This window comes from Populus euphratica, unplaced genomic scaffold (assembly GCF_000495115.2).
Source record: "Populus euphratica unplaced genomic scaffold, PopEup_1.0 scaffold9.1, whole genome shotgun sequence".
NCBI lineage: Eukaryota > Viridiplantae > Streptophyta > Magnoliopsida > Malpighiales > Salicaceae > Populus > Populus euphratica.
The window spans coordinates 1,336,202-1,351,312 of NW_011499857.1; the positions used below are offsets into that span (position 1 = coordinate 1,336,202).

The following is a 15,111-nucleotide window of genomic DNA, read 5'->3' on the forward strand; positions in this document are numbered from 1 at the left end:
TTCCCTACAAGCATTTGTTAAACGTACACGGCAGTTTTTCTTTCTGGCATGCTTTGAAGATTTTTTACTTGAAATTACTTTATTAATTTGTGTTTTTTATTGTTTTTGTGCTCATACCTGCCCCAACACCGGTCAATCTGCTGCCCTAGTCTGTCGTTTTTTCGCTCTGGCTGAACAGATGTGCACTTATTTATGGACGTGGTCTTTTAGGGATTCAAAATTAATTCTCAGCCCTCTCTCTGTCGGCTATACTGTGTTCTAGCCGTGGTGGTTTGATATGTGTTTGGAAATGCATTATAAATTATATAATTTGATATTAAAAATAATTTTTAAAAAATTAAAAAAATTATTTTAATATATTTTTAAATAAAAAACATTTTCAACTGCCATTATTATTACCATCACCACCGTTCCATCCTCAACACATCCTAGAATGAGAAGGCCTGTTTCTAAATAGTAGGAGGTGCTTCGATTAGAGTGGAACACGTAGAGGTTGAGTTCGGGCCAATAGATAGAATTGGGAAACCCTTCTCCCTTTCGTCGGTGATACAGTCTTCGCGGCTGGCTAGCAAGATTGAACAAAATCAACGGCGGGAGGGGGTCCAGGCAAGGGTTTCAGTGAACGAAGTAGCAAATTAAAAAAAAGAAAGTCGTAGGAGCAGTTGTTAAGCTCTTTCTCTGGTCAAGGTAATCTGTGAGGTAAAAACCATCAAAGCTTAAGTTACTAGTTATAGCGTGAAGAAGTAATTTATATTGTTTTTTTAATACATTTTTTAAAATGAGAGTTTTTAGAATTTAAAATTTACACGAGTTTTATTATTTTAAATTTAATTTTTATCGACTTATAAATAATGATGATCAAAATATTAATATTATATTAAAGAATTATTTTAATTTAGAAATTTAATTATTAAATAAAATTTATATTATTATCTAATATAATTTTATTCTCATGAATTCATCGTGATGATGCACGCATGCCCAGTCATGTAGCATGTAGGTACCGGTAAATATTCTATATGCCACATGAAGTAAACTCCCTGTATAATATCGGTTAGTTTTAAGGAGTATCTAGCTAATTATTGCTGCATGGTAAATATCTATTAATTCTCGATGTATATCTTATGCTTTTTTATATATCACTCAAACTTTGGATATATATATATATATATGCCCTAGACTTTGTTTTTCAGCCACAAGCCTGTGTAGTAACAATATTAAAGCTATACTTATAATTCACAGCACGCATATATTGAGGATCGAGAATTCACCGATATATATATTCATGTGTGTGTACAAGGTTTTTGGTGTGCAAAATCTTAAATGTCACTTTGAACGTGATTAGTTTTTGTTTTCTGAAAAAATAAAAATTCCCAGCAACGTGTTTTTATGCGCTTTAATTATTTATGATTGGGAATTCATGTGTAGTTAAAATAAAACGATTACTTTACCTTTAATAACTCATAGTATTTAAATTAGCCTCTTGTTTTGTACACAATTGGTGTTCGCTGAGAACTATAAATTAAGTCGAACGGATCCATCTGTAAATTCAACATTTTGGTATAAAAAAATATGCAAGAGCTTTCTGGTAAAAACATGTAGATTTAAGTTGGTGAAGATTTAATTAGCTGGTAAAATAATATATATATATAAATATTGAGAATGTTAGAAAATATAGTTTTGTAATCTTTTAAATCATTTTTTTATTAGTAAAAATAGGGATTAATTTTTAGTTAAAAAGCCTGATTATATTTAACGAATTTATTTATTAAAATAAATTTTTTATTTAATTTAATGATGAAATAGACACAATTATGAAAATAATTGGATAAAATATAATAAATATTATACAAGGTTGTGCTTATTAGAAATTTTTTTTGTCATTTTTGTGAAAACCAATTAAAAATTAAACAATATTTAACTGATGAATAAATTAAAAAGTTGAGAAATAGGAGTATAAATATCTAATCTCAAAACATGAATTATAAATTTACTTGTATTCAATAACATGTTATTGAATTTTAGAAGTAATATTTTATTTAATAAAATGAAAAAAAACATATAAAAGTGATTTAATACAATTAAAGAGAAAATAGAATGTTAGGTATAACTGCATAAAAAGAATGCTTCATAAGAACATAAGTGTATTTGTAAGCTACGTATAAATTAAATTATATTTTATTGAAGAAAATCATATATTTAAAATATATGTGGGATTGGCGGGTGTTCTTGCCTGGGCTTAAAACAAAGCTGAGGTGTGTTGCCCTTCTACCTAGATATACACACCTGAGACGAGTCGTTTTTATTTTTTTTCAAGGGGTTAAAGATACTTTACCTACTTCTCCCTATATTTTGGCCATGGTTATGAATCAAGATTGAAATTTTTTATTTATTTTTATCAAAAACATTTATAAAACATCATATATATTATGATAAAACTGTATATGATCTCTAGCAACCCTAAAACCAGTCTATAAATTAAAAATTAACTTGAATAAAAAAACTTTTTAATCTAAAATCTACCATTTTAGATGATTGGAAAGTCAAATAACACTTAAGTGAAATTTTTTTTATCAAATAGAATTCATTAACATTAAAATTAATTATTTTCATAACTTAGATTAATATCAGTTGAGAATTTTTTTTTATTTATTATTAAAATTGGGTGATTTTTTCTCAAACTAGGATTGGAAAATAAGGATTCAAATTTCCAGATTAAAATTAAAATTTTAAAATCTAAAAGGACATAATGATGAAAATGATTGAATAAAATATAATAGATATTATACACAATGATATCAATAATGTCAAAATCTAAAAGGACATAACTCGGCATAGCTTGTGGTTAGAGTTACTTTTTAAATAATTTTTTCGTGTTAAAATATATACTAATAATTTTTTAATAATTATTTTTTATATTAGCATATATTAAAATGATACGAAAACACTCAAAATATATTGATTTAAAATTAATAAAAATTAAATTAAATTTTTTTAAAAAATATTTTTGAAATGCAGAAATAAACTACAAATAACTAATTGCTTTTTTTATATAAAAATCTTGACAAGATCACTTGCAAATGCAATAAGAACACTCTTTAAAATTTTAATTTATAAAAAGTGTGATTATAATTAAGTGATAAAGAGAGAGCATAACCCAGTTACGACTCTACGAACACCAACGTAATAATAATTATATATTGTATTTTAATTATTTATAAATTACCAAAAAAATCATATTTATAATAGGTGATACGTGAAGATAAAAAAAAAAATCAGTTACAAATACTATATTCAAATGAACCCATTGAATTGTTCAAGAAATCCCAGGATTTAATTCCATGATTTTTTGTAACTTGGAAAGCCATCAAACTATCTACTATAAATATGTTAAAGGTCCTTCTTTCATTGTTTTGTTTGTCGTTTTTTTAACAGTGTACAAACAACTATACAGAGCAACTATCAAGCGTGCTTGTTTAGAATTGTTACAGCAGTGGTTAAAGTTTAAAATATTTAAATATAAAAAAAATTATATTTTTTAGTGAAAAACTTGAATTTTAAAAAAATGTGATTGAAATTGTTTTTCCAAACATGATGTTAGTAGCCAAACTAAAAACTATAAGTTGATAGGTATTAAGAAATTATTTTAATTTAATAATTTAAGTTGTTAAATAAAATTTTAGTATATAATTTATATTATTTTTTAATACACATTCTAAAGTAAAAATTATCTGTACTTGAAATTTGTAAATACTCATATTATTTTATATCTAATTTTTATTAAATAAATATAAATTATGAGATTTCAACTCGTGATTGTTTCATCATTAAAACTCTAATATTATCTCAAAAAAATATTTCAATTTAATAGTTTAATTTCTAACAATAAAAAATTACCTAACAATTGAAAATATCTCTATATTAAATTTTACTATTTATATTTTTTAATTTACACGTAAATACGTAGTCGACTGAGAATCTTGAATTTACAAGATCTGCTCGTAGTTTGGCTCTTGAAAGTTGTCATCCATCCATAGTAGTGTCCAAAAATATGCATATGAACTTATAGTGGGTAAATTATATAATTTAATCTTAAATTATGGGTAAATTAAAATTTAATCTTAAATAATCATTGGTTGTTCAAATCAAAGAATTAATAGTTTTTTTTTAATTTAATTATTAACTTATAGTGGCTAATTATAGGTCAACAAATATAAAAATTGATTTTTTTAACATTTTAACTCTTAAAATCTACTATAAAAAGAGGTGAAAAAGAGTTTTTAATTTTATTTTACGCACTCTTCCTTATCTTTTTTTTATTGTTTTTATGTTTTAATTTTCTTCTTAAATTTAAATTCACTTTGTTGAGAAATATTTAAATTATATAATTTTTAATTTAAAAATCTTATTTAAAAATACATTTAAACTAAAGCGGTGGTTTTGACTCCGGTTGAGCCGCCCGCGTTAATTCAGTGTCGAGGGGGGAGCTGACCAGATGTCAAAATCTGCCACGTCCACTGCTTCCAATCCCCTCTTTAATTTCGAACGATGGTCGTCTTGTTCCTCGCAGTTTAAAGAGAGAAGATACCTTCGTACCTTTCTTCGTAATCGAATTAATTGCGCATCTTCAGAGCACACATCCCGTCGTTGAAACACCTGAAGAGTAAAACCATCGGCCCTAAAAACTCTCACTTATATCATACAACCTGCAAGTCGTTTTTAAAATTGGAAAATATTTCTGGCAATCAGCTCTTTCAGATATTAGAAAAACAAGTCACACGTTCGTAAAACAATTTTTCTTAGAATTAATTTGATAAACAACTAGATTAACCAAAAATATAATTTTACCTACACTTAAAAGGTTTATAAAAATATAAAAATAATATTTTATTATTATTTTTAATATTGGTACATTAAGATGGTATAAAAAATTAAAATAAAAAAATAAATATTTTAAAAGGCACTGCATTATCCTAAAACAGGTTCGAGTATCTACTTCTCTGAACGGTGGAAGGGACCCCTCCCTGTGTGCTTTGCGACCCCACCGACACAAATTACTAAGGGAAGGGATCCCTCCCTGCCCTGCAAAAGAAGATGACTCAACTCTTTAAGAAGCGATTGGCAAATGAATAAATATAGTATTCGTTAACTTTAGTAAAAGGAGAGAGCATCCTACACAGAAAAGGGATCATCCACGCCTCATTTTTCTTGCCTTTACCTTTACATACACTAATTGTTAATAGACCCCCAACTTTCAAAATCTTTATAATTTCTCCCTATTCTTTCTTTTGTCTAACAAGTTCACCCCCCCCCGCCCCCCAATCGGTTTTCTTACCATAAAACTAAATACACTTAACTCACTTTTATCCTATATATGTGTTTTTGTTTTAAAACATGGATTCTTATCTCTTTGAAGTGCCCGGAAGGCTTGATTTATTAATTTTTTTATTAATATTAATGTCTGGACTAATTTATATATATCTCAGTTAATTTTAATTTTATAAATTTTAAAATTAATAATCATATAAATTTTGAATAATTTTAAAATTTATAGAAAATAAACTTAAAATCCACCCTTTAACGTTATTATATCAACTCTAATCTTTGTTTTATTGGGTTGGCAGGGATTAGCGAATTGAGCGCCTAACTGGCTAGTCAAGGAATGAGGTCAATTACTAGCCTGTTTTAGCAACCGACAATACGATCTTTTTTCCATCTGTTACAGGGATCGGCCTCGGTACACTACACTGAGTGGGCACATACATTTCTTTTTCGCGCGGCTTTATATTATTACTCAGAAGATGCTTTCACGTCCCTGTTGAGGTCCATTTCACCCAGGCTTGAAATTATATCTCATTGACTAGTTGCATGGTTCCTGATCCATTCTGAGTTAGTTTTATTTCTGGGTAAAAAAATATACAAGTGTTTTCATTAGACATAAAATTTTCTTGAATAATAAATTAAAATATTAAAATATCTTTTTAGTTAAATAAATTTATATTTGATAAATAAATAACTAAGATTAAAATATTTAAATTTATTAAAAAATTAAATATGAAAGGGAGGTGAAAAAGGAGAGCACGAGATTAATTTTTTTAAAAAAATTAAATGTTGAGGATTTAAATTAAAAAAATAATCTAAATAATATTAAAGTTAACCTATTCAAACCTTTGTAGCTCATAAAAATGGTTATGGGCAAAAGACAAACCACACATAAAGCAAATTCAAAAAAACAATGAAAATAATTTTTTTAAAAAAAATATTAGGTGATGAAATCAAAAAAATATAAAAAAAATTCAGGTTAATCTACGAATCCCATAATTAAAAAAATAAAATTAAGATAATTTTATGTAAAGAAAAATAAAAAGATACATGAAAATCAATTTAAAAAATTAAATGTTTAAAAATTAAATTAAAAATAAATTAATTATATAAAAAAATCTAAAAAATTAAAATTAATTTATATTAATTTTTAAAACTCGAGATGTTGATAATAGGATCAATAATCAACTCCATACAAAATTAAAACAAAAGTAAAACTCTCCATAAAAAATGTTTATAAGCAATAAATCCATTATTAGCCACCACCAATACATGTCACACGTATAGAGGAGGAAGACGTGACGAAACTTTTAACAACACAATAGAAAATCAGTTTTGAGTTTTGACCACTAGTACATGTCATATTCATCATTAACTTTTTGAATTTAAATATCAATTAATCATTCTAAATATTAATATTAATTTAAATATTACTTCCTTCATGGTTCTAGAGTTAACAGATATATATATATATATAAGGATTAAAAAACCAAAAGGCCTCCTGGATAATGGCTTGTTGTTCCTTGATTTCAACGGTAAGGATATCTTTTTACCATTTTTTTTTAAAAAAAACTAATATCCATGGTCAATATCATTAAAAAAAAATTAACTCAGTTGTTAATAAAGTCATCTTAATGTTTCTAAAAATAGGGAAAAGTCATATGCATGCCCACTCAAATCTATAATAACTAACGAGTCATGGAAAAGATTTTTTTGGGAGGGAAAAAAAAACACTTTAGCAGTAAATAGTAAATATGCGTGGATGCATATTATTTTTCCTATGTTTTTTAGAGTTTAATAAATCTCAAATAGGGAAATTCTACAAACAGGCCAGCCCATAAGCTTTACCAAATTAGAGCCAATAATTTCCATTTCTCATCATGTTTAGGTATTGATTACGTTTTAAACTGTTTTTTATTTAAAAATATATTAAAATATTATTTTTTATATAAATATATATTTTATATGTTTTTTAAAATAATTTTTAAAACTTTTAAATTTTAATTAATACCCCTTCTCCATGATTTGTTTTTGGATTTTTTTTACCTCTCTTTAATAACAATTATTTTTTTATTATATTGGGTGTATTTAGTTTTTTTAGAGGTTCTATATATATATATATTTGTATTTTTTATATAAATTAAATATTTTTTAATATATATAACTCTGCATAATATTTTTTTTAATTTGATTGTGTTTAATAAATTTCATGTGTGTCTATATCTATTATAAATTGATTTTTATAAATAAATCCATCAGATATAATCAAATAAATAACTTGTGTTACGATATTAAATATTTTTATTTACAATGGTAATTTAATTTTTTTAATTATATTTTTATTTATCATTAATTATTATTTTTTGTTTATTTACATAATAATTAGGGGTTTATTTAATTAGATTTTTATATAAATATTTTGACTTACATTTATGATTTTTTTATGTAAAAAATTGCATTGAAAACTTTAACATTTTCAAGTTTATTTGATTATATATTCGTGTTTTAAATTTATTTTTTATTCTTATAATTTTATTTTATTAAAGTTTTGTTCTCTGTAATTTTACTATCTAATCTAAGTTGATAGTATACTATTTTTTTAATCCTCATTGATCGGTTTTTTTTACATCTTTATTTTCCTATTTGCTATTATTATTATTTCAATTAAATCAATTTATTTAATTGATCAGGATTAAAAAACACTTGTGACGCTAAAACGCTCTACTGAAAAAAAATAATATAAATCCGTATCGTAGCGACAGCACCACTAAGCAGTAATAACAAATGAAGGATACGTATTTTTTTTTTTTTTAGGAAAAATGACTTGACAACTCAGCTGCAGTTTTGAAAACTTTCATCCAAATAAATTCGTATTTTATTATATTTCCTGAATATCTAGACAATCCATTTATAATCCTGCCTTTTTTTTTTTCTCGCGACACATTTAAAAGAAGTTCTTGCATGCAATAACTTTTACTTATAAAATATTTTTATAGCGTTATTTTGTTTTTATCGTTCATTTTTTGTGAACGAGATTAAAGCACTTTCACATTATAATGTGATTATTACTTTAAGTTTTTATTTTTAACATGATTAATATGTAATGTACTCAAACGACTAAGTATTCAGATAATGTCTATATAAACACAAAATACTATAAATTAAAATAATATAATAATAATACAACCCTTAATATAAAATACTATAAATTAAAATAATATAATAATAATCTAGCTCTTAATACAAAAGGTAGCAATAACAATAAAGAAAAGGTGTCCATGCAAGAAACATACCCAAGCACCATATGGTGTTTTAGTCTTGCCAAAAGATCCAATTAGTAAGGAAAGCCCAACCACCACGTGATGCTTTCTATTGTTATTATAATATTATTACTTATAATAAAAAAAGTAGTATTATTTACACCACAACTGATAATATTTTTAATATTTATATTATTAATTATAAATAAAATAATAATATTTATAACATAAATACTATTATTTTTTTTACAAATATTTTAAGTTTTAATAACAATAATAATATTTTTTAATGCAAATACTATTCACTATACAAATAAAACTGTTTTTGATATTACTACTTTTAATTATAATAAAAATTAAATATTTATAATACAAATAATATTATTTTTTATAGTAATCCATTTAATTATAATAAAAATAAAAATATTCATACCACAAATAACACTATTTTTTTTTATAATAATACTTTTAATTATAGTAACAATTAAAATATTTAAAATCCTTTATTATGACCTAATAGAATTTAGTCACGCTAGACCCATTGAGCTGGGTACACAATGTTATACCTAAGACAATCAGGTCCGCTTCAAATCCTTTGCCATGACTCATGCACCACGTGGTAGTTGGGTACATTCGAACACCACCTAGCGCTTGGTAGTTAGGCACACTCGAGCACCATTTGGCACTTGGATCTTGACAAAAAACCTGATTGACTATGACAGCCTCATCACTACATGGTACACACCCAATTTCAGGTTGAGGCACGCATTCTCACCAATCTCTAGGTAGACATGGATGCATTCTCGCCCAAACCCAAGATAGGCATGGAAGTATCCACGCCCAACTCCAAGTTGGATCTAGACGCGTCTATACTCAATTTCAAGTTGGGCCACACAGTCACGCCCACAACCAAGGTGAGCATGGAGGTGTCCATGCCCAACTTCAAGGTTGGCATGAAAGCATCCACGTCTACCTCCAAGCCCATCCTTAAAGTGGGTTTGAATATTGCCCGATCATATATATTAATATAATAATATCAAAGTGGGTTTGAATATTTCCACGCCCGATCATATATATTAATATAATAATATATTATAAATATTATTTTTTCACAAATAATTCAAATTGTTTAGATAAAAAACGCTCACTAGTGAATGCATTCTACTTTCTCCCATGGAATGACTTGATTTAGACAGGTTGCAACTACTAGAAGGAAAGCACTGGGCTGACCTCTGTGGCTATGGAAAAGGTCATCTTTCTTTCAACTTGAGAACAAAACATCACATGCCCAGGTACCGCGCCTGATACCGAATTTACACAAAACTAATATGGTAGTAGCTCAATGCTGACGACAAAGAAGAAAATGCCTCGTGTATTTCTTGATACTGGTTCGTGGCAGACTTGTTTCACATACATCTGCGTATGTTGCAACACGCTATTAATTTATAGCGAAACAAAACCGGATCACTTAACTTTGCTTTGCTCCAGAACACTCAATAATGATACAACTAAAACGCCAGAAGCAGAACCATGAAAGAATAGCTACAAATTAATGTCTAGGTGAAAACTAAAATTCCCTTGTCAAGAAAATCTGAATGGTCTTAGCTTAAGGAATCATGCTTTTCCCAGAGAAGGCTCAGGTTGGGCACCCACGCTAATCCGTTACACAAGGTGCTTTCCAGGCAGTCGCATAAAGCAAAATAAAATCTTCACTGACTGGCACCACGAGCTTGCAACCTCTTCCTCTCGAGCTCAAGCTGTAAAGGGACACGCATGAGCACATTATTTGATGCCCCTCAAATTTCTAGAGAGAAATCAAAATTTTGCATCCTGTTCAGCGTCTTACCACTTTCTTCACCCTGTCATTGGCAGCAGGAGTTCCTCCACTGACACATTCAGGCTGGTATGGACTATTAACATGAACTTCATTCATCACAACTATGGATGTTTTGTCCCAGCGAACTGGAAGCCTGGTTATATGCATTGACACCAATTGGGAAATTAATGACTTGTTAGTGATCTAACAATACTTTGCATAAGAATATACAATAAAGAAAATTGAGGACAATTCATAGCCCACTTAAAATGACACAACAAGACAAAGGCAATGAACAACCTCAGAAGCTTATTCAATCAAGAACACATGTACATACACTCGAAAACAAAAACAAAAACAAAAACAAAAAATCAGCTTATCTGTGCTTTCACACAAGATCGTGGAAGTCAAATGATGGTTTACAAGTGTGCAGCAAACCTTAGCATTTATATGTTGTTACTAGCACATTCATTTTGTTAAACACCACAAGTTCATATATAAACAAGACCCCTCCAGTATAAATGAATAAAGTTCATATAATAGAACCCCAACAGTATAAACAAATAAATAACTCGAAACAAATAGCCTGTATAGGTTATTGTTAATTAATGACTCATTGATGAACCAATTCGTAATCCAAGCATGGTTCACCATTACTTAAACCAGTGGCTCCATAGGAAAGCTTATCCAACTAGTTAGCACTCCTCAACTTCACTTTATACTGAAGAATTTCTTGGATAAAAAAGAAATCTGTTAATTAAGGAAATGAATTGAATTACAACAAGGAGAATCATTTGATATAGCAGATCCAACCACTACAAATGAAACTAGCAGTCAAGGACCACCTGTGGGAGGAGTATTCATGCCAATAGTATGCAGGCCTCCTTTTCTCTCTCCAACCAACCTCTGAACTCCCGCATTATACCAATAAAAGCCCCAAGATATGCATATTTTCAAGTTCATGTTTTCTAATTAAACCACTACAAACAAACCCTAAAGCAGCTGTCCCAGAAATTCTGCATCTTGATCTCTTTCAGAGAATCTATCCTTTGCTTTCGAACTTAGTTATCCTTAATCATAGTCAGACCCTAAGCAACTCACACATTTTGCATCAGTTTGAAGCCCCCAGTATTTCTATATAACAAATCCCACCAATTACAGAATACATGAGGCATATTTCTCTACTCAGCCCCAACTCAAAAACCAGTCGATTAAGTCATCAATAAGCAAAACAATCATATCCATTCAATTATGAATCAATAGTATCATATGAATCCAATTCATTTATGCTATCCATGCACACCTCATCTTATAGCATTTTCTGTTTCATATTATCATCAGAACCCTTGTTCAGCTCCAGCATAGGTCATGCAGCATTGCGCCGTGGACTATATCTCCTTAGCTCGTCAGCCAAATATTAGCAACATAATGCAAATTTCTAACCTTTCAAGCCCCTAAATATGCACTTCATTTCTCACCCTCTAATACTGACTTCTCTAAAGTCCAAACTATGTGAATCTATATTGACAACGTTGTCAAAGTTCAGCACATTAATGTTTCATCAATAATGTATCTATGGCAGTTCAGAAAGCAGGAGCGTACGAGATCCGTAAAAGAGCATTGGAGAAACAGGTTTGTCAATTTGATAAACTCAATGATATGAATTGTAGGGCAAGGATAGCATAGATTAAGATTATCCATGATATTCTCCTGACATGACAATGATCAAGCAAGAAGCTCTCTTTCCACCTTACAAGTACGTGTCTTTTCATCATAATGCTAGAAGAATATGCTTCTACAGATTATAATATCTACAACCTCTTACATTATATGTTAGTAAAACCCGAAACCCATCCCACTTTTTAACGATTTGGGCATGCTAAATTACGTGACTTCAATGAACAAGCTAAAGTTTAGAGGCATAATACGCTTGCTAGCAACAAGATATAACAACACAGGAGTAAGGATGAGGGCACATACGTCTTAGACAAGGCATCAAAAATGCCCTGTGCCTCAGCAGTGACACCCACTCCAATCCTCTCAGCATCTGCTTCTGCTTGCCTGCAAATCCAGTCCAATCAAAACTTTACAAAAACTTGATTATTGTTTTTTTTTTTAAAAAAAAAACACAATTCCCCGGATGGGTTACAATGAAAATCACCTTAAAGCCAATTCCTCCCTGGCTTGAAGACTGTGGAGATCAATATAACACTTCTTGATGTCAAGTGGGTCCTCGGCTTGACCCAGAAAAGAAAACTCCTTTATATAATTTGCTTTCAAAAACCTTATGTTTTTCTTCGGACCAGGTTTCGATCCCTCTTGTGAAATAAAATAGTTAAGAAATCTCAAAGAAGAAACATAAAAATACTGATGTTTTAAAGCAATAAAAAGAAAAGGAAAAATTAGAGTGGAGGATATCAACAACGAGGATGTTGGAGGGCCGGTCAAAGGTAATGACTTGTCCATCAAACTCTTCGCCTAAGGTGGTTTTGATAGAAAGCAAGCAACCCACCGTAAAGTCTTCTCTGTTGCTGTTGGTGTTGCTACCTTCCACTGCCATGGCTGCTGTCGATAGTTCCTGCTCTTGATTGAGCTTTGCCTCCACCAGCTTCTTCTTCTTCTTCTTTTTTTCCTTGTGTTTTTTGGGTTGTTATGTTGGAGAGCTACATTTTGTGGGTTAGTTTGGGTTATATGGCCTCTGGCCCATTTAACTATGTGGGCTAGGATTGTTCAGCCCAAGTATTTACTTTCTAGTTTTTTTTTTTTTTATCAGGCTCATGGGTCTCCTCTTGCGTCCAGGGCATTATACTGGGCGCTCACTCTGTGTCTTCAGAGTTATTTTAAAATTATTTTTTGCTTAAAAAGTATAAAATTCATGTTTTTTATATTATTTTAACTTATGATGTTAAAAAATTAAAAAAAATATCATTTAATATATTTTTTTATTAAAAATATTTTTATAAAAATATATTGCACCGCATATAAGAAGATATTTTATAACTGGAATTTCATGTTGGCTAAAAAGTCTAACAAAATGGGCCATGACACATGAATGATGGATACGGGCCTCGTAGAGAGTAAAAAAACAAATGCTGAAAAAAGTCATTTATACTTGATTTAATAAAAACTTTTCTCACGTGTAAGATATTTTACAATTGAACTCATTTTACAACAACGACTTACATGGATAATTTAATAAATATATTTATTAAATATTGAATAGGTTTAAGATAAAAAAAAATGGTTAATATCAGAATAATTGCTTTGGAAAATTATTAAATTACACCGAAATTTTTACAAGAGTCACGATGATATTTTTGTTGGAGCAGCCATGGAATTAGTTCCCCGACCATTGGAAATCTTACATCGGTCCACTGTGCAGTTGCCAGGTGTCAAGTAGAGAAAGAAAAAGAAAGGGTAAAACAAGGAAACAGTACCTGGGAATGGGATCGACGGCTCCAATTACCATGGTCGGAGCTGACAGTTTCACCTTTCAACTCATTTTGGTAGGAATCGAATTTATTAATTAAATAAAAACCGGGGACCCTTTTTCAAACGTTCGGTAGCTTTCTCCGTACTATAAGCAGACTTTTGTAATATTTTTTTTCTGGAAATGAGCAGCACCGTCATCGTAGCCCTTCAGCCCCTCTGACCACTAGAACTGTACCTATATTGTGGTCCCCACGATAATCATCATTTTCTCCTAGTTAGGTAGCCACCACGCACCCGCTCCTCCTTCCAGGCCACGGCCTGCATCACCATGTTCGTTCTATATCCAAGCGCCAGTGTCGGTTTGCCTCGTGCCCTCTCTTAACATGGTATTTTTGTTTTTTTAACCCATCGACATTATAAAAATGTTTATAGTCTCCCGCACGATCCGTGGCTCAGACGAGCTGCTACTGTTGCTTGTCGGATTTGCTAGACAGGTGTCGGGTCCATAGCCATCGCTCAATAATTTATTTTTATAATTTCTTTTAAATTTAATAATTAATTGATAATTGATATTTTTTGAATTCTAGACATCCTAGGCGTGTCCATAATTTTGACTTGCATCGGTACAAAATGTTTTTTTGTTATGTTGATGGGTTCGGGGATGTATGCCTCTCATTATTGGAAGAGTCTTGCCTTTGCTGACTTATCTATGTCTAGCAACTTGATCTTATGAATTTTTTGCTTGGGAATATTAAGGGCAAGGATGATATATTTATACTCTACTTGCTGCTTGCTATGTAAGAAATTTAAATATCTACAAGTTATTTATCAAATGTGAGGTATGTATTTATCATTTAATTGATATCTATCACTTAATAGAAAATAAAATAGTATATATATATATATTAAATGATAATATTACAAATATTTATGTTTTTTATATTATTATTGAGATATGTGTATGCTATATTATATAAAAAAATCTATATATTATACAGGTATATCTATGCAGTGTAAATATATATTTTGAATTAGGTTACAATGAATATCAGATTAGATCTGATAATATTTATATAATATATATTTTTTTTAAAAATACATTTTCATTTGAGTCGGGTGATTAATTTGTCATCGTGCTAAAGAGATTCAGAGATGGAGGAAATCTTTATTTTTATTATGTCATTCAAAACTTAATGATTTTTTTTTCAAAAAAAAACAGAGAGATTTAGATGCGCACTGTGATAAAACGACACCACTCTTTAACTTTAGCTACTTCAGGAT

The 15,111-nt window shown here is 29.3% G+C and overlaps 1 protein-coding gene across 1 annotated transcript; it reads right to left on the minus strand.

Moving 5' to 3' along the window:
* Positions 1-9,932: 9,932 nt before the first annotated feature.
* On the minus strand, positions 9,933-13,060 carry LOC105123650 (uncharacterized). Its single transcript, XM_011023343.1, has 5 exons — positions 12,817-13,060; positions 12,560-12,719; positions 12,379-12,459; positions 10,429-10,552; positions 9,933-10,339 (listed from the first exon to the last, which is right to left on the minus strand). Exons 1-5 carry the CDS (start codon positions 12,956-12,958, stop codon positions 10,292-10,294), a joined length of 555 nt encoding a protein of 184 aa, XP_011021645.1. The 5' UTR covers positions 12,959-13,060; the 3' UTR covers positions 9,933-10,291.
* Positions 13,061-15,111: the final 2,051 nt, after the last annotated feature.

Coding starts and splice junctions, on each gene's coding strand:
- LOC105123650 (XM_011023343.1), bottom strand. CDS start 12,958: ATGGCAGTGGAAGGTAGCAACACCAACAGCAACAGAGAAGACTTTACG. Junction 12,720..12,816: donor CTCCAACATCCTCGTTGTTG/ATATCCTCCACT, acceptor ATTTTATTTCAC/AAGAGGGATCGAAACCTGGT. Junction 10,553..12,378: donor TTTGATGCCTTGTCTAAGAC/GTATGTGCCCTC, acceptor GCATATAACCAG/GCTTCCAGTTCGCTGGGACA.